Here is a 21,048-nt window from a genome sequence, read left to right as displayed (position 1 = left end):
CCAAGCAACTAGAGTGAGGCGGGTGAGGAAAGGTGTTAAAGATGGACTAAATCACCATTTTCAATTTCATAGCGGTGAACGCTAACCTTACATACCCTGTCACTATCCTGCATAGGACTGCACAATGGCTATTAAACCACTGTCAAGGCTGACTTGTGGGGTGGTGAGAAGGCTAATGGAATTTGTTTGGCTTTCTTTGCTTCGATTTTCAGACGTTTTTGAGGCGTTTGTCAGCCAAGCTATCTAACGTCAGCACATTAGCTTAGGTTAGCAAGCTAACTATCAACAAAGTTGACAGCTTGCTAGCGAACCCTAGTAGCGAACGTCGGCCAAAAAGGACCAATCACAGTTGTGGCAGTCTGCATCAATCCGACATGTACTTACATTTCTGGGGAGGTGCAAACAGGCTACGCGTCGATTCAATGCAATGGGCCTTAAGTGCCCATTAATGTGGTAGCCCAGATCCCGCAAGTATACCTGCAGGCCACTGCTGCCAAGATATATGCATCAGCATCGGTATGGGCCTCCCTCCTTCGGCCACCCAGAGCATCCTAAGCCATGGCTACGCGTTCAATTTATTCATGGGGAAAAAAGGCCCGCACAACAACATTCTGCTGAATTTGTGTTTCTGAGGCAAATAAACGAGATGGACGAATGCTCCCTACATCAGATCTCAACATCTCTGAAAGCAACAATAGGAATGTCTTTGTGATAAATGAGAGGCTGGTTTTACCAGTCTTACACACACACTCACACACACACACACACAAACAACTTAAAGGGCCACTCCTGCAGCATTAGCTCAAAACACACATCGCCCAATTTAATCAGCTCAAAATATATCCACATTGCAGATAAACAACACGTGGTGATATCAAAGTGTGGTGTACATAAGCGGCTCTTTGAATGTGTTTCAGACTTTTTCAAATGCGATAATTAGCTTTTTTGTGATGAGGATGATAGACGAGACAATTTCTTCAAAGGCTCTGAGGAAATAATCGGAAATAAGACAAAGAGCTTTTTTTTTGTCTTCGTCTACCTGACAACTCATCCAAAATGCAATACTTAATTAGGGAAAGACAATGTGACTGCGCCTCAGAGAGAGGGGGGGTGGGGGGGCGGGGGGAGGTGGTGAGGAAAAAACACATCTCTCATGTTATGGGTATTTATTCAATTTCTCCATCACGGAAATTGCTTTATTGCAGAAAACCTCCCAAACAGCTTAATCCTTAGATTAGGAGATCACTACATGGGCACTACCAAAGCAAAAGCAAAGGGATAGACAGAGAAAGAGAGAGAGAGAGAGAAAGATAGAATAAAAGGATAGAGAGAGAAGATAGAAAGAGACGAGAAAGAGAGTGAGAGAGGAGAGAGGGAGAGCAAGCCTGCTGTCCAATGCTAACAGCTCAATCAGCTAAAAGACAGTAATCCCCCAGCAGCAGCAGCAGAGAGAGGGACAGGTGGCCCTGGGCTGTTTCCCTATACAGCAGGTGGCTCCACGCCTGTCTGCAGGGCCAGACAAAGCCATCACCGGCTCCCTGCTACCTGTGGCAAGGTGTCAGTGGCTATGGCAGGAGGTTTCTTTTTTTTTGGGGGGGGGGGTACTCCCACCACCCCTACCCTAAACCACCCGCGCCCCCACCCACCCAGGACTCACCTGCTCCTCTGAGTGCCATGAGAATTGAGGTTCAGTTCCTGAACTAGCAGCTATTAGAGAGATATCACTGCTACCGATTCTACAACACTTATGTGTGCTCCCATGAGAACAAGCTGAAGAGCATATGTTTTAAGCACCTGATCTGTCTGACCTTTTTTTCCCCCACAGTGCTGGAATAAGCCGTTTCCATCATGCTAAGCCTATATGCATGAATGTTACGCGGGATAAAATAAAATTGTGACAGGTTATTTCAAACTGTACAGAGATGAAACACAACATAGAACGCATAGATTTCTCTCTGCTAAGCCTAAGCCTTCGCTGCAGTAAAACGGCAAAGCAACCTTTTAAATACTTCTATACACAGCACATCTTTTTATAACTCATCAGCCTGTGCTTCACTCAGTCTGTTAATTACTACCTATAGCTTACCTTGACAACTGTAGATATCTCCGACGCTGTTCTGACGTATGATGTGTTGCCAGTACACACTCCGCGGTAAGGATATTGACTTTGTTAATGAGGCTTCATTCGAGAGTGTCTGCAGAAGAAAAAAAATCGTTACCACTGGTCAATTACATCTTCACTCCATACCATCTCTAAGCATTGCCACTTGAACATTCAACAGCGTTTCAGGCAATGAGTTCCATGCACACAAAATCACCTCCATTAGTGAACCAATCCATCAGCACAACATCGGCACACCCACCATTATGATATTGTGCTTTGTGTAATACCAAGTGCTGCTGCAAATCTCATAGAAAAACTAGAGGTTCAAAAGCAGAGCAGCATCCAAGCCATGACTCACACGGCTGTGTGTCCAAACATTCTCAGGTTTCCTATTAAGGCAACTTACCTTTTCTAAGCATCAAAGACAACCATACAAGAGATGCTGAAGGATGATCCAGTTATCTCAACACTGCCGTTAAATAGCTTTACACAACCTCTTAATACCTTACATAACATTTGTCTATATCTCTATGTATTTTTTTCCCGTCTATATTTCCATCTATGCAGATTGTCTATATCTGTACACACTTGGAGTCATATCGCCATCATATGTTTTCGAAGAATAAAGGATGACAGTCAGACACATAAGTCTCCCCATAGCAGCTTACAGCAAAGCGGTTCTGGCCAGGGACAGTAGTCAGCTGTCTGTGTTGACAGTATGCCAAATTACATGAACTAAGACTGCTGAGGTTCACATTAAGTTTCCAGTCACTGTAGCTTAGAGTTTAGAAAAGAAAGAAAAGAGAGCTGCTCTATACGTTTGCAGGCAAACAGTGTGATGATGTGGAGATGATCAGGCGGACTGGAGGGGGCCCTGCTGTGTCACCTGTGAGCTCTTCTCCATCTCCATCAGCATGCGCTCGTGCTGCTCGGCGATGGACAGCGTGGCGGAGTGGACCCGCTGGTAGATCATCTCACCCTCGCGCGTCTGGAACGTGAATAGGCCCTCGCCTGTGTCACACATCCTAGAACGGAGATGTTGACATTACGCTCACACATCCAAAAATAACTTCTTAAGTATTAAGTGTAGAAATAACTAGTATTACTATTAGGCAGAGCATTTAAAATTATAACATCCATGTAATTCATCAACCATATTGTTGAGGTACATCCCTAATGCTTATCATCTGTGTTAACAAAAGTCCATTTCCAGCGGACTTGTGATGATGTTTGTGATGCGTACTGAAACTCAAACCATGGTCCCCTCTCCGCCCCGCCCGCGGCAGACTGCCTACCTCCCGGCCTCGAAGGTGAACCACGTGGAGTCCCTCCCGTAGCGGCGCAGCGAGCTGAGTGGCCACATGACCAGCTTGACCCGCGCGTTGTGGATGTCCCACAGGTAGATGTTCTCATGGGTGATCTGCATGGTGCACTCCCCGTAGATGTCCAGGTTAGGCGTCGGCATGAGGTACACGTTAAACCTCTCTGCAGGCCCACAGACGCACAACGAATACGGAGCACACAATTAGAGAAAAAGCAGGAGATTCGTCAGGCTTGCTAATCCCACTGTTACACTCCAGCAATGAATGCCATAGACAACTGTAATCGACTAGGCAACCACTGTGGAATCCAGAGACCAATATCTTGGCTTTTGACACAAATTGATGCTTTTGTTGTTTGGTTCATGTCAGGTAAAGATAAAGTCCATCACTTCTTGATAAGAACGCCTTTTCTCAAGGACAACGTTCCAACTCGTAAAGTAGTGTCTGAATATGCAGACGGCTGTGCCAGAATGACATCACAAACTTTATTCCTACTTGGCCGGCTCTTTCTAAGAATGAAATGGTAACTGGTAGGCTTTGTATGATACCTTAACTGCTGAGATATATGTAGGCATAGAGAGAAAAAGCCTTGGACAGTTTCGTGGGTGTTTCTGTGGAGGTATGGGCGTGTGGGCGTGTGGGCGTGTGTGTGTGTGTGTGTGTGTGTATGGGGGGGGGTTAAAATCAAGCAGCTATTACACTAGTACCAGCTAACTTAGGAAACAGAGCAACTGTGCCCAATGCCAATTACTGCCCAGAGACTGGAGACTGAGGGTGGATGCACTTCATAATCAAAATGAATAGTGGCTAATTATCTCCAATGTTTCAAAATAAGCTATGTGTCTTGGGCGAGTGGAAGTGGCTGGGTAATACGCAGCTATTCTGGGAATGTGGAAATGAACCTCTGATTTAATTATCCCAGCCTGCTGGGAGGGATTTGGGAGTGCGGCACAAATACGTGGCTTTTTCCCTTATTATTCTCCCGACACGGAGACCAGGAAGAAAGGGATCGGAACGATGACCTCCAGCTGATCTACTCCCTGACAAGCCAGATTGTGCTCATGAAAACAAGTCAATATGTCCACTGCTGTTTTCTTATCATTACCTGTGTGTGTGTGTGTCTTATCATTACCTGTGTGTGTGTTACAGTAATAGAGACTTTGTGAGTTTAATTTCAGTTTAATGTGAAAACAGAGAGTTGTGATCAAAACTTATATTATCATCATGATCTTGATCAAACGTGACAAAGAGAGAGATAGAAACTACACCTCCCTGGGAGGAAACTAGACCTCATCCACCTCCTCTTCTTAAAAGCAAAGAAAAGCTGGCAACTAAAATAACAAACAGCAATGATGGCGATGATGAGGATGATGATAATGACGATGGCACTATTGTGTCTCGTATTCTCGGCTCTACTCCGGCCTCAACCTAGCGCATTTATTTCACTTTTTTGAGGCCCATAATCTCATCCATCTGCGTGACAAGCTTCATTAGGGGCTGAAAGCAGTGAGGCACAGCAGTGCTCATTAGAGGCCCGGGGAAGAGCGGAGAGGAGTGGAGTGGAGAGGAGAGGAAAGGAAAGGAGAGGAAAGGAGAGGAAAGGAGAGGAGAGGAAAGGAAAGGAAAGGAAAGGAGAGGAGAGGAGAGGAGCAGAGAGGAGAGGAGAGGAGAGGAGAGGAGAGGAGAGGAGAGGAGATGCCTCTTGCACAGCCTCTAATCCATAAACACAACATCCAGCCAGCCAGCCAGCCAGCCAGCCACTGCACCACACCACACCACGCCTGCTTGGCCCTACAGCGCTTCTGTGTTTCACAAACACGTTTGGGGCACGGGTAATAGAATTATATACAGGTGTGGCAACCTGGTGTGTAATATACACTCATATACACAAATTCATGATTCTGACTCGAACATACACAAACACATGATAAGTCACTCATACACACACATACACACACACACACACACACATTAGAAACACACAACCCTATATACACTCATTCACACAAACACTAGCATTCACACACACACACACACACATACTCAATTATTAATACACACACTCACAATCACACACACACACACACACACATTAGAAACACACTACCGTATATACACTTATTCACATAAACACTCACATTCATACACACACACACTCAGTCACTCTCACACACATAAACACACACACACACACACACTCAGTCACTGTCACACACAAAAAAACACAGACACACACACAGACACAAAGGACTGACCCAAAAAAGCGTGGGTAATTGGACACTGACCGTTCTGCTCCCTCTGAACGCCCGCTGCCAATAGGTCTGGCTCTCCCAGGCTGATGTCATTAAGCCTGCTGCCCAGGCACTCCACCGACAGCAGCTTACACCACTCCTCAGCCTCCAGCTCTGGAAAAACAACACACAAACATACAAACACACACACACACAGACCAACACACACAACACACACATGATCAGACGTGAGGGGAAAGAGAGAATTAAACACTGAAACTGAAATAAACAACAGACACAACATGCACCGAGAGAGGGAGAGAAAGAGAGAGAAAGACACAGACACAGGAGACACAAACTCCACAGCATAATCAGAGATATCAAATGCCAAGGTGTGGACAGACAGAAGGAGGACAATAGGAGACACAGAGGGACAGAAAGGGAAGGAAAGAACAACCGAAACTCTGTAAACTCTGCAACACAACAACAGAGACATCAGACAAAAAAATGAAAGGAGATGTGTTAAGGGATGGAGAGAGAGAATGACAGTAGGGAGAGTGAGTGAGAAAGAAAGAATAAAAAAATAGAGACTTTTGACTGTATTTAAAAACCCTCAAACACCAATAAAAGAAAGTAACTAAGAGATGGACAGATGGACAGACTGAGAGAAAGAAAGGTAGAAGCTGTCACATCCATGTGTTGACCTTTAGCGCTGGAGAAAGTATGTCAGAGTGAGAGAGAAAGAGAGAGAGCGAGACATACAGACAAATGCAGGCAGACAGACAAACAAAACAAAAGACTGACATGAAGACAGAGAACATGTTAAGGAAAAAGAGTAGTAAGAGAAACACAGATACAGAAGTAAATGAGAGAGGAAAGAAAGATTAAAAGAAGAGATAGAGAGAGAGAGAGAGAGAGAGAAAGAGCGAGAGGGAGAGAGAGAGAGAGAGAATGAGAGGAAGAGGAAGAGAGAGAGAGCAGCTAGGGATTGGGGGTCCATGTTGAACCGGTAACAAGACCAATGTAGGAAAAAATCCATATCATCGATTGAGCGTTGATGAAAAGAGGCAACCAGGTTATGAACACGATACTGCGGATGAATGTTGATTTGTCTGGACCGGGAAACCGCGAACCCCTCATCCTCCGCCCCTGCGTCTTAGGTCACTCTGTCACCTCATGACAACGTTTCACTAGCGCCTGACGGGGAGGTTAGCCGCCCAGCTAAACTCTACACAATCGATATCCTATTACGCAAATAGAGGGTTGTGTGCACCCTTTTATCGAGTGGGGAGTGCAATTGCCAAAAACTTTGTGAATGAAAACAATTAAGGCGATTAATTGTTGTTAGACTTGCAGAGTACACTCTTTCATTAGGGCTGTAATATAAAAGGTTTATGGTTCCTGGTTTCTGCGCAGAGTGAAAGCTAACACAGCATGCTCTGTCCTGTCAAGTGTAGATCTTCATCCAAAAACACTGCAGGTGTCCTCTGAACTGCAACACTGCCTTCTCATCCATACCATACATCAAAACTTAATAGCAACATTTTAAATACGTGCCATAATTCTGGCCTTTTATTGGCTGCCACTGATCACACTTTTGGAAGGTATTTTAGGCCCTGATCATTGCACAAAAAGGTGAAACTTCGTCTCTGTGATGAAATGTCCATGACGGTCTTCTAACAAGGTCCACTGAGAATTACCCCTTTCAAATGAACAAACTAACACATACCTGCTTAGATGCTAAGCTTGTAGTAAATCTGCCGGTGTATTTGTCTGCAAGTGATGAAGTTTACACCGACAAGCCTTACTTAAATCATGACAAAAGGGTACACAAGTAAAATGTTCATTTCATTTTTTTTCTAACAAAGACAAGAGAATGGCCACACAAGTCTGTGTGTTTTCACTTCCAGCTTATCAACTCTGCTTGCTTCATGGCCGCATATTGCCTTAATGAAATCAACTCGCAGGGCCCAGCCAGATTTTCTGTACTTGAGGACTGGGTCCAGCTGCGAAGGCAACAACCAGCGAATCAGCCTCTCCTTTCAGCGAGGGGGGGTCTCCACTTCATGACGCTGAAAGGCTGGGAAAGGGGTAGAGGAAATAATGCCCCCACAGCCAGCCTCAAATATAAGCCTTGTCTAAACAGCTTAGCATTAGCCCAGCCTCGTCAGAGTGTTATGAGATTAAATAGTTTAATTACTCTTTCATACCAACCAGCGGCTAACGAATGCATGACCCTGCTCGGCTTGGGTTCAGCGGCGGATTCCAACTTCATCAACGGATCGCGGATAATGCTACTGTACTGTTGCTGTACTACAATGATGATTTACTTAACATAGTTTTTCACAATGATGAGGATTTCTGACTTGATTCGTTGACTAGTTTTGAACAGTAAGTCCCATTCTGAGGCGTTTCTTCATGTTTAGTTATGTTTCTGAGGTCTTCCTCTATTGACTGGCTACTGCAATGTTATGTCGTATCTGCATTGAGCCAGTTTGTGATAAAAAAGAGAAACAGGCCACCAGGCTCTTATAGTCCATCATCATGCTCTTGAGAAATTTCTGTCCTGAAAGTCGTTCTTGCGCCAAGCTGAAGTGCAATGACACCTTGCCCACTGATAACAATAGCACAGATAAATCACTCACTCTCTCTCTCTCTCGCTCTCTGAGTGTGTGTGAGTGAGTCAGTGTCTGTGTGTATGTGTGTATGTGCTTGTGTGTATGTTATATCCGTGTGCATGAGTGTGTCTTTGTGTGCATGTGTCTGTATATATATGAATGTTTCTATGTGTGTGTGTGTGTGTGTGTGTGTGTGTGTGTGTGTGTGTGTGTGTGTGTGTGTGTGTGTGTGCGTTTCTTTGTGTGTGTTTTCAGGTCTGCTGCAGGCCTTTTTTTTGCACGGTGTCTCTCCCTGAGACAATGACCTTTTAGTGTGTCTAAATTCACACTCACTTTTAGGCCTGCCGAGTGGAAAATTGGATAAACAAACACTTCATCAGCAGGACAGACATGCTGGCTAACACAGGGGAGACACACACACACAACACAGCAGGTCCTGCGGATTACACGCTTTCATTTTTTTCCCCCTTTTATCCCCACCCGAAACTTTCATTGTTGTTGCCGTAGTTGTCATTTCACCATGAAACTAGCACAGGAGAAGTAAACAGCATAAAACCCCCAGTATAATCAGAGGAATGGAGCTCAGGGACGGCGGCAATAACCAAACAAAACAAAAACAAGAGCGGGGAAAAAAGCAACTCAGTGATTTGGCCCAGCAAGGGTGCATTTCTCAGTGGCGTCACAGGCAGAGGAGGGTGCCGGCGTCCAGGGAGTGGCATCCTCCAAGGAGGAGAGAGGGAGAACACTTTATCGCCACTCTGATGGGGCCAGGCCTGACACAATGGGAGAGAGAGACGGAGAGAGGGAGAGGGAAAGAAAAGATGAAAGATGAAAGAAAGAGAAGAGAGATGGGAGAATTATAAAGGCTAACCGGGAAAGAGAAAAAGAAAGAGAGAGAGACAGAGAGGCTCCTGGGAGGTCAGTGCTCCACATGCAACGGACACGCCAGAGACCGAGGCCCTCCATATGGCAAGGGATTGTGGGAAGTGGGAGCGCGTGGCAGCTGTTAGGAGGTACCTAAGCCAAGAAGCGGGGCGAGGAAAGGGCGGAGGTCACCGCTGTGCGGATGGTACCACGGTGTGCACCGAGCGGAGGTGCCACAGATACCTAAATGTGTACTGTATTTAGGGCGATCGCACAGACCACTGAAAACATTCAACTGCTCGACATTCAACCGTCGACATTCAACCGCTCTCCTCATGCCATGTATTATCAATTACAAACTTATATTTAAAACACTGTCATGTAAGTGTGATGTCGCAAAGAGGTTTCTATTTTAAAAGTGTGTCTACACCCTAAGAAAAAAATTATAATAATCTTTTCACTTCTAGTTCATTCCTGCTTTCTTCTGCTCAGTTCTCAATTAACATCCTCTCTCTTGTTTAATTACAGGAGAGCAGCTAATGTAATGTCTTTGCAGAGAGAAAGAAAGAAAGAAAGAAAGAAAGAAAGAAAGAAAGAAAGAAAGAAAGAAAGAAAGAAAGAAAGAAATAAAGGGAGGAAGAAATTGAATCTGTTGAAATGGTTATTCTGAACATTTCTCTTTTCCATGCAGGCACACACAATCTTTCTCTTTCTCTCTGTCTCTCTCTCTCTCTCACACACACACACACACACACACACACACACACACACACACACACACACACACACACACACACACACGCATTCACACACACACATTCACACACACCACACACACACACACACACACACACACACACACACTCACACACACACATACACACACACACACACACACACACACACACACACACACAGAGGGCTGGGTGAGGAAGCAGTGCTGGTGAGGTGTTAATGATGTCCCAGCAGGGGGTCTCCTTTTACCCCCTGCCCGTGTTCCCCCTCGGCCCGGGAATCACTCTGCCAGTGGAACAAACGAACAAAAAGAGTCCCAGCTATTTCCGTTTCATTTCTTCTCAGAGGTGGTGTGTGTGTGTGTGTGTGTGTGTGTGTGTGTAAGAAAAACTCCCCATAATATTAGCCCTGAAAAATGTTTTCCCCACTTATGGCAGTCTGTTTTCATCTCATATCATCTGCTCAGTATGAGGGAGTCTCAGCCTACAGCAGGCTGCTGTGCTAACCCAGTTTAATGGCATGGGCACAGTGCATACGGTCTGTATTTACAGCTCCTAGCAGAAGTTAATGGTTGGGAGAGATATTATTATTATAATTATTTCCATTTCAAGCCTGTGGGCACTATTTGTCTGTGTTTTGTATTTATTTCTCTTTTTTTCCCTTAGTGCCATTTTCCAGGCCATTGCCTTTAGATATGTATTTGTTTGAAAACCGTGTCACAAACCAATGCTTTCAGGAACAGGCCCTCGGGGATTCTGTGATCATTTCTGGCGCCCTGCCCAAATGTTATAATGCAGGTGCCACTCCTACAAGGTCTAAGTGTACTGAATTACATCATAAACTCATACACAAGTACCTGATGTATGAAAATCAATATTATTGGCCCTTTCATTACTTAACACAGAAATGAATGAGTTCCTGGCTGCACTCCAGCTGGGCCGAGGTAGTGCTGTCAATCTATATTAGCCTGGGCCGCCACTTCAGCCAGTGGACCCCTGTCCCTCTCACCGGACTCGCAGGCGAACGTCTTGGAGGTCTCGTTGTGGAAGATAATCGCCACGGCGTGTTTACGGGTCTCCCGGGGCATCCTGGTGATGTTCTTGATGTTGTGGAGTTCCGTTATCTGTGGGGTTGAAAACAGACAGAAAAACCTCATTACCCCAATTTAATGAGGAGAGGGAAAAGTTAGGTTTTTTTTAGGGGGGGGAGGGTTGTTGGGGGAGCCTGACAGCAGCCAGACTAATACAGTTAGTGTTAATCTCTGGGACAACAAAAATCATCCGGCCAGTGAAATGCAATGGCCGACTTGCGCAGCTCTGGGAGTTGAGTGAATGGTACCCAACCAGAACGCTGCACACACAAAACCTCTTTGTGGACGTAATCTCCTGACAAGAGCACAGTAGATTCAGATTTCAAGAACAATGCCCAGTGATCCACAAAAACGTCTCTTTTGTCGCAGGCAATTTGTGAATTTGACATATGGTGTGAGGTGGTGAAAAACTGCAGTGTGCCTAGTCCACTGTAAAATTTCTCAGAAATACGTGCATGTCGTCAACTCAGAATCAAGGTATGCTCAGAAGACTAAAATGAGGAGGTTATAAAGCCTCTTAAATTGAATGTATTACACAGTTATCAGACTCTGCATTCATTAAAACACAGTTGACATTTACAAGCCATTTCTAGGGAGAGACTGCACGTCACGTTGAAATAATATCAGCAATTGTCATCATGGGAATGATGTGCTGGGCCCATTTCTGCAAGAGACTTAATGAAAATCAGAAAACAGATCCTAGTTCATCACATGATATGACATTATCAAAACACTAACCTACACACACACACACACACACACACACACACACACACACACACACACACACACACACACACACACACACACACACACACACAAACACACACACAGCCAAATGCCAAATAGGTGACCTTCGGAGATGTAAACTGCTTTAGCACCTCGGGTTAGCTTATCGGGTTTCATTTCAAACCTTATCCTGGCTTATCCACGGGCCCAAAATCTGACTCTTCCCCAACACCTCCCCTCACCCCTCGCTGGAGGGCGCAGACATTTTTAGTGATGGGAGCTGGCTGCACACAGCATGCTGATTTTTTTTCCACTACTTTTCTCCTTCTCCGTCTTCCTCCTCTTCTCCTCTTTTCCTCTCCTCACACGTAGCCGGCGGCGTTCTCACTGGGGTAAATGTGTGTTTTGCCAGCCGCAGCGGGGAGTGTGAGTTGAGACGTGGTGGATGCCAGGTTGGGTGGAGGGGTGTGTGTGTGTTTGGGGGGGGGGGGGGTGAGAGGGGCATGGCAGGGTGCTGCCCCTCCCTGTTCTCTCACTCTCTCCCTCTCTCCCTCTCTCTCTCTCCCCCTCGCTTTCTGTGGTCTCTGTGCTTGCTATTGCTGTTTTTCTGTTTCCTTCTTTCTCTCTTTCTCTTTTTTTTCTTCTCTCTCTCTCTCCTCTCTCCACCATTTTTCATTCTCCATCTCTCTCTCTTCTCTTCTTTTCTCTTCTCTTCTTTTCTCTTCTCTTCTCTTCTCCTCCTCTCCTCTCCTCTCCTCTCCTCTCCTGGCTGTGTGGGCTTGTGAGTGACCCGGGGCACACGCACTAAATCGCCACCATTGATCATCTTGTGATGTGTGTTGTGGAGGTTCTGCCACGGTGGCTTGGAGAGGTAATGGACCGACCACTGGCTCTTGCTCCGACTCACGCCTCGCACCTCACGCCTCGCTAAAGCAACCAAGAGCTGGAATCGCTGGAGCTGACAATACCACCAGTGTCAAGACGTAGGTGCACACATGCTGACATGATGACTGTCTGGGGGGAAATCACATTTCCACCCGTTATGTCTCATTGTACATAACTGATGGTGATGGAGTTATGTGATGGACCACACCTTAATGAATGTGCTTACAACAATAACATTAGCTGTTGTAACAGATGTGTGGCCCAACGTGAATTCGTTTTTGGGTTAAAATGTGCATGGCTGGAAGTAAGACAGAGGTAAAGATCTTTATTGAGATGGTGGATGTGGGCATCATATCTGCTAGGCTATCATATCTGACGTGTTCGTCCTCATTTGTTCAGGAGGTGAAAGCCGAAGCTCGTGGGGTTGGGGGCGTTGCTGCTGTAGTCATGCCTGAGGCTAAATTTATCAAATTTAAAGAGGACCCGGTTGGTAGACAGTGTCACGTTAATGCACATACACACACACACACACACACACACACACACACACACACACACACACACACACACACACACATACACGCATACACGCAAACACACACACACACACACACACACACACACACACACCGCGGTCCATGCTGTCCATTTGCTCATTAGGGTGGTCCTTAAAAGGGCCTTTGTGTTGATGGTGAAAAGTTCAAGTTGAAAGTTGAAAAGTCTGAACACAGGACCAAAAACCCTCAGGTACACTGGCATACAGAGGAGTTACATTCCTCCTTCTCCTCTCTTTGATAGACTGGCCAGTGGACCTTTCCAATGCACCACTGCGTGCTGTTTGTTGTTGTGAAGTCATTACAGGCATACTATTAAAGCACAGCTCTGATAGCTGACAGGGGAAAAAAGATAAAAGCAGAGAGAGGGAGGACAATTTGTAAAGACCATTAAAACATCCCTGTCTGTGACGACACATCATATTAGAGGAATCGTAATTACGGAGAAATTGGCATTTGACAACACTGCATCAAAAGAGCGCCTGAGATGTCACGTCCCCGATCTAGGAGCCGGATCTCCCACTCATTATTTAAGTTCAGCCATTCAGTGTGTTAGTCACTTATGACGAAGAGCCGCGGTACTGATAATGAGTCTTAATTGGAATAGTTTCAAAGAACAGAGGATTGGAAGAGAGGGAGATGTTACGTTCACGATTATCTCCTTAAAAAAAGAAAAAAAAAGAACGAACGAACGAAAGAAAGAAAAAGCCTTGGTGGAAGTCGATAAAACCAAAAATGTGTCCTAATGGAATCTTAACAGTAATATCTGCTCCAGTTTGAATAATGCACTTATCAGAAAGCACGAGAGAGGGAGTCTTGGAAGGACTTCTCCTGCAGTTTTAATAGTAAATGGTTCTATCTGGGGCGTTTGCCACTACACGCAAAGCCCATATCACTATTGAATATTGAGCAGTGACTTCTTGGGCATGCTGGGTACCTGGGAGGAAGTCCAGCCACGTGATGCTTATGAAGTGTACAGCCATCTTACAGCACACTGTCTCAACCGACAGTGTGTGTGTGTGTGTGTGTGTGTGTGTGTGTGTGTGTGTGTGTGTGTGTGTGTGTGTGTGTGTGTGTGTGTGTGTGTGTGTGTGTGTGTGTGTGTGTGTGTGTGTGTGTGTGTGTGTGTGTGTGTGTGTGTGTGTGTGTGTGTGAAAATGACAATTCCTCTCATAAATCACTACAACAGCACTCAATGGCTGCTCTCAAGTTAAATGACGGTGTTGCTTTTTTGGCTTAAGTTATGGTGGCCAGAGAGCCCCATCCATGGCTAGAGTTATAGAGTCCCTGTTGTTGACATGATAGGGGCCTCAAGGTATATCTAATGCCCACAGACGCAACGAGAGACAAGAGGGGAGCTTTACCTTATGAAAGCCTCTGAAGTAAGCTGCTTTCTCGTCAGGGTACTTCTCCAACCGTCGGGCTCCTTTACTGGAGGCTTTCTTAAACACCAGCCAACATCGCCGGAAGATCTGCAGGAAATATGGAAAACATGACCATTCATTAGGCAGATGAGATCAAGGTCCGGTAAATCATGTTTACCGATGGTCTAGTTACTAGTACGTTCTGTGAAAACTTGATTATTTTTTTTAAGATTTATTTTTGGGCTTTTTTGCCTTTAATCGATAGTGCAGTTAAGAGTGGGACAGGAAATGAGAGGGAGAGTGGACAGGAGAAATTACATCAGGCCGGATTCAAACCCGTGTCCTCCATGGCCATCAAGCCCGAATGTGGTCAGTGCCCCCCGAAAACTTGATTATTTTATGTTTTTTTATTTACTAATGAATTTGTTTATCTTTTGATGTTTTCTTTTTTTGCCATGCTCTCTCAATTATATGCAGTAGAAGTGGTTGCATTTTTATTTTTTACAGAAAATGCACAATGCACCTTTAAGTGCTTATTTTACAGAGCCTTTCATCTCTAATACCTAATCCATTTGTATGAGTTTTATTCAGAAACAATATTCACAAGGTTCAGTTCATCAAAAGTTTCTAGCAGTATTTATAGGCATAACTCAATTTCTACATATTCAAAGTCATTGCATTCCAGTCACTCCTGGTGGAAACCTTGAGGTAGGCAGAATATATCCAGGGCTGCTTGGTTTGCAGAGACTCTCTCAGTCTGCACCACGTGTGACGATTAAAACATTAAAGTAAAACGCCCCAAAATCTCCCCCAGCCAGGTCTATGACTCTATCAGATTAAACATCTTTGCTTCCCCCTGAGGACAACGTCAAGGTCAACCAGGAACGCGGGGTATGGGAGGAACACACACACACACACACACACACTCACACATACACAGTCTCTCTATCTTTGTTTCTTTCTCTCTCTCCTCTCTCATTCTGTCCCCGGCTCACCATATAAAGTAAAAAAGTTACTTAAACCCTTGAGTCTTGGCTCTTGAAGTCATGTATTTTTAATGACATCAATAACCCAAAAGTATCCTAATTAACAAATGGAGTGGAACGACCTTTCCCTGATCCGACCGTCCACATCTGCTTTCTGCCAATGATGATATGCCGATGATGCCACACTCCACATTTAAAATGCCAGACATCTCTTCTAAGATAGTTTAACATTTTATGATACATTGATAAGGATTTGGCCAAAGGGACACTTTGGACCCCAGCCATGCTTTATTATCTTAATATAATACTTTTTAATGGCATCCTCAGAGCAGACATGAGAATAGAGTTGAGCTGGTCTCATCTGAGGCCATGGAGAAGGCAATGCAGACTTGCAGAGAGATGGCTGGGTAGGCTCTGTATGGTTACCAGGATTAATCCTCACAGGGGCTTTTCACGCCTTGAGGCAGTCAGGAGTCATTTTGTTGATGTATACGCCTCCCCTCACCGTGGTTGTTGCGACCGGGAAGTCGTTTTCTTCGGGCGAGAATCATTTTTATACCTGAGCTTAACAAGGCATTTCGTGATAATTGATAGAAGCAGCACACCCCTCCTTGTCCCTTTTTCCATTCCTTCTCTTGCAATCTGTCTGCTAAATGTTGGTGAACTATCGGCAAAAAAAACCTGATTAACAATGAAATGAAACAGTCCCTTTCTCATTTTATTCCCCTGAGCTGCAGATTAATTCAATTTATAATCAGGCACTGACAGGGGTATCATTATCAAGTGACAAAATGAGAAGGTATGTATAAAGGCCATACAAAAAACATATTGTATCGTAAAATGCATAAAAAACACAGCATGTGTTTTATGTGTGAGATTTTGGAAGTTCTTGTACCCTATTTAATCATCCTATATATGCTCTGGGTGGTGTTGGTGGTCTAACTCATCGAGATTAAAGCTAAGCACAGAGAAGAGAGGATAAGATTCATGTATTCTGCTCTGTTCCTAAGAAGCACTTACTTTACTTGCAGTCTCGTTTGGACACAGACGCTTTTTTTGAGGCATTTACTTTTTTTTTTACTTCTCCATATGAGCATACAACTGCCATTGTCAGTCTTGGAAAGACCGGCTCCTCCAGTCATCAACATACAGTCATACCACACATGGTATTAGAATTGCAAATCATCTTTGCAAAATGAGAATCACTAGAATCTACTTGACAATAAATCTGTTTCTGATTCTGATTCTGATTCTGACAATTTCAATAAGCTGCCATTTGTGCAAAGCATTCAAGACAAACACATTTTTTGAAGGGGTAATCGACATCCGCCCACATATAGGTACTCCACTGTAGATACCCCCATGGGATAGCCCACTTCCTTACCCATGAATTGCCTTCAAAAGGCCTTCACGATGACTCAGTGGCTTCCTAGAAATACAATGCAAGACTTTTTTTTAACTGATCTGCTGTTCTTTACAGCACTGCACGTGTGCAACCCCCCCCCCCCCCCCCCCCCCCCCCCCTCCCCTTCCCAAAGGCTTTATTTCTGTGGGGGCAAACCTGTACAGCATGACTGATTTGTCTGTGTCCCCAACTCTGATGAAGGGGTTCAGACAACACCCATCCAAGCAGGGTCCCTTAAAAGTGTGCATGCAAATATGAATATGCAATCAGTCTCCTTTCATGCTCCCGGCTTCACAGTGCCTCTCAATGGGGGTCTAAGAGCCGGGGATGGACCCTACCTTTTCGGAGCGCGCTGATTGCACGGAGAACATTTCAAAGGCTGATTAATGAATACAACTCCCCTTGTATGCGGCGGCCTGGTTAATTATGAATCAGGGGCACCATGTTCCTCCCAAATGTTGGAAATTAGAGACAAGCTCGAGAGCTCTTCACTTTCGGCGAACAAGAGACAGGTAAATTTAGCCACTCCAAAAAAAACAAAAGCCCCAAACAAAAAGTGTGTACAAGGGGGATTGTCGGCCATTTGATAGCACTAAATTAGCATGTTGGGAAAATTAGGGTATTGTCCCAAGTAGATGGGAAGCGTGACATCAAAACAATTGTGTGAATCCTGTGAACATACACAATAATAACACGTTTAACAATCCTATACGTTTTATAATACAGCAATACTGCTTATTTCAGTGGACAGCCATAGCCCACTAGTTAAACATTATCTGTTCTAAAGACAAAACAACATGCTGGGGGCTGAGGGACGTGTGTGACCTTTTCTTGTGCCGACAGGGTAGTGCAAGAGAAAGCAGTGTTGTTGCAGCAACCTGACGCATCACCTTTTAAAGTGAAATCTAAAATGTGAGTGCGCCTTCGGAGTCAGGGGCAGTCAAGGTGAAGTTTATCTCATTATCCGCGCAGGCCGCCACCACCGACTCCTGACCACCTCAGACAATCATGCTCACTTTTCCCCTGCTCAGACAGATGCAGTGTCCACACAGGGTTATCTCCGGGATGCCAATCGCCGTCTGGCCTTACATTGTTCAGCCAGCTCAATCAGGTATTCAGCAGAATGCCTGCTGCCAAAGATAGCAATTAATAGCCAAGCCTGTGACTTGAAAAGAGACACAAACGCATGGATTCTGTTAGTGTAGTGCAGCGGATGATGGTATATGGAAGAGACATGTTGGGTAGGCCTATAGGTTCTTATTAGTGGGTAAAAATAGACCTGCAATGTAAGAGATGACAAGATATCATCTTTAATATATTTTTGTTCCCCCGGGGACAATCATGTGGAACTCATGTAGGCTGTCGTCATGACACAGGGAAGGAAAATGTACAGGAATAATAATGCCACAATGAAAATGCCTTTCTGTGAGTTTAAGAAAGTCTTTGATGCTTTAATACTTCCTCACCACACTGTTCTTTCCACCAGAAATGTGCAAATGCAACGCCTGAAATTACTGTTGATTCTGTCATTACATCTCTCAATATCAAAAATTTGAGAATGAATTAGTCATCCGGCAAAATTGCATGTTAAAACAGCCATTTATATGTTTCATTGCCATGTATAGCTTTCAGCTTGAGTGAATTATATTCACAGCTTTCTAACAATAGCCACTAAAAGCACAATGAGAACTGGTCAACATAAAAATAATGAAATAGGCATAGCAGACGGCAGCTGCGACTACCTTGACAACTTCAAGCAACGCCCAAGTAATTTAGCACCGAGGTTTTTAACAATGGTGCAGAGAACCCTCAGACAACCAGGAGACTTTTTAAAGTCTGCTGAAAAGTAAATTCCGTCTAGCATGACAATGAGGACTGACTGTGTCCACAAATAGTATGATTGCCTACAGTGTTACGAATCCTTGTCAGACCAAAAAAACACTAACGTGACAGGGCTACCTCTGCGCTCAACATTACTCATTACACTGATAGAGTTTGATCTATTATGTTATTGGACAGTTGTTGGAACCATCATTATGGCAATCATGTCTTACACTCTCCTCAAGTAATTCGGCTTTAGTCGAACTATCTTTACAGACGTTTTGGCAACCAATATCATTACGCTGTGCTTGCTCCCCGCATTTAGGCTACTCCGAACATCATTTTGTAATCTGCCCCCGACGTTGGCTGCTGTATGGAGACGAGCGAGCGAGCAGGCGAGCGCCTTGGCCCAGTTAATCATAGATTACTTTATCTGGGACAGTCCAAATCCTTCATGCAAAAAGCATCGCCACCTCCCGTACAAGTAATCATGGAATCCTTCTCCCTGTCTCATCACCCATGCTTGGATTGAGTTTTCAATGAAACATTCATGCGTGCGCCACCCCGGTCCAGAAATGTGATACTGTGTGCAGTGCCAGCCACGGTCCTCCTCTCCCTCAGCCACCTAAGAGGGTCAGGCGGTGTCATTGCCGGGTTCTAATCCAGCAGCCAGCCAGTCCATACTGAGTCGCTCCAGATAGAGGAAGCTGATAACACAAGCTGTCAGGACAGCCACAACCTATTGGGCACAGCGTGTGCGTGTGTGTGTGTGTGTGTGTGAGAGAGAGAGCAAGAGAGCGAGAGAGAGAGAGAGAGAGAGAGGGAGCAAGAGTAAGAGAGAGCTAGAGAGTGGGGGGCATTGAGAAGTAAGAGTTAGAGTATGTGCATGTGTGTGTGTGTATAATGTGAATATAAGCAGGGGCATTTCTGTTTGTTTGTGTGTTTGCGTACGTGTCTTATGCCTATGTGTGAATGTGATAAGGAGAGAGAGACACTGAAGCACACACACACAGAATAAATTCACCCAGTGGCTTTCTCCTCTCTCCCTGGCCCTCAATGCATTGCACCATGCCTCATACTAATAGCCCCTGCAGAAACACACACACACACACACACACACTCATGCCTCATACTAATAGCCCCTGCAGAAACTAATACTGACTGGTCTCATTTAGCAGCCAATGACGAGTCCCGGGTCTGATCTCCGCAGACGTGTGACACCCGGAGTGGAAAGCCGTATCATGCACCATATGTTTTATTAAGCATGGGGAGAGAAGCCGTTCCTTCCAGCCAGGGCCCTCATCAAATAATGCAATCATCATTAAGGCTCTCTCCACTTGCATCCCAGTGGTCACGCACACATTGTTGCCAGAATGCCATATTTGCACTCCCCTTACTTGAAGAAGCGCCTTATCTGAACACAAACCCGGAGAGAAGGAGAGAGCGAAGTGTGGGGAGAAATCATGTAGGAACATGTAGGTCACGCTAACCTTTCACAAGGAGCATTAGTTAAAATGTCAAACACAAAGACCGTCTCACCTCGTACCTCTGCTCTTGCACACTCAAGCACATTACAAAAATAGCAGCCATAATTCTGAAAAAGAAGTAGGTCAATATTCAACTTTCTCCAATATTTTTGAGAAATGTTGTTTGTTACTGAGGCCTCGGCAGCACAGGGGTGCTTGCAGTAAACATCTTGAGTGTGCTTTTCTGACAGCACTTATTCATCCATTACTGAAATAAAAACGCAAAACTACTTTGATATTTTGAAATCCCTGTTTTTCAAGGACATCCTCAGAACAATTTCATCAATCTATAATTGTAATCTTTGGATATTATTTGACTAATGCCTTTCTCGTGTAAGTGAACAGGGCTATGTCTGTGCATTAGAGAAATTCTCACTCTTTAATCCGTTTCTCCTTGGACGCCGAACTTGGTGTGTTGCTCCTTTGAGGATTTACTTTTCAATCATCATGATTACCACTCCACTTGAGCATTGACAATCTCTTATCCGCGTCTGTCTGTATTATGGCTTCCCTCAGCAATACTAAGAAAAAGCACAATCTCAATCCAATCTACAAGGCTGCGTGCTGTCAGGCACCAGCACAACAATAACGCTGGAAAGTATTTAGCATGCAGAACTGCCTCTACAATGCAAATGAAACAAAAACCAGCGAGAGAATGAGAGCTACTTTTCAATGTAAAGATTTTGGGGGAATGCAAATGCGACAGTAGGGGAAGGGGCATATTTACATAGACGCGGGTGGGGCAGGTAAAGGCTGCTAATCCCCACTCGAGCATGCTGTGTGGAGGATGTGCGGAAACAAGCATCTAGGGCAA

General features: G+C 44.8%; 1 protein-coding gene across 1 annotated transcript in view; it reads right to left on the bottom strand.

The window, feature by feature from the left end:
• dok6 (docking protein 6) overlaps positions 1-21,048 on the bottom strand; it is a gene marked incomplete at both ends in the record, with an annotated part of 36,348 nt that overhangs the window by 5,201 nt on the left and 10,099 nt on the right. Inside the window, 6 exons of the mRNA XM_080855189.1 lie at positions 2,087-2,195; positions 2,991-3,129; positions 3,400-3,589; positions 5,712-5,831; positions 10,883-10,997; positions 14,497-14,604. Of these exons, the coding sequence (XP_080711315.1) occupies positions 2,087-2,195; positions 2,991-3,129; positions 3,400-3,589; positions 5,712-5,831; positions 10,883-10,997; positions 14,497-14,604 (781 nt within the window). The remainder of the gene's footprint in view (positions 1-2,086; positions 2,196-2,990; positions 3,130-3,399; positions 3,590-5,711; positions 5,832-10,882; positions 10,998-14,496; positions 14,605-21,048) is intronic.

The sequence above is a fragment of the Sprattus sprattus genome, assembly GCF_963457725.1.
Source record: "Sprattus sprattus genome assembly, chromosome: 17".
Taxonomy (NCBI): Eukaryota; Metazoa; Chordata; class Actinopteri; order Clupeiformes; family Clupeidae; genus Sprattus; species Sprattus sprattus.
This window is presented reverse-complemented; position numbering and strand designations above follow the sequence as displayed.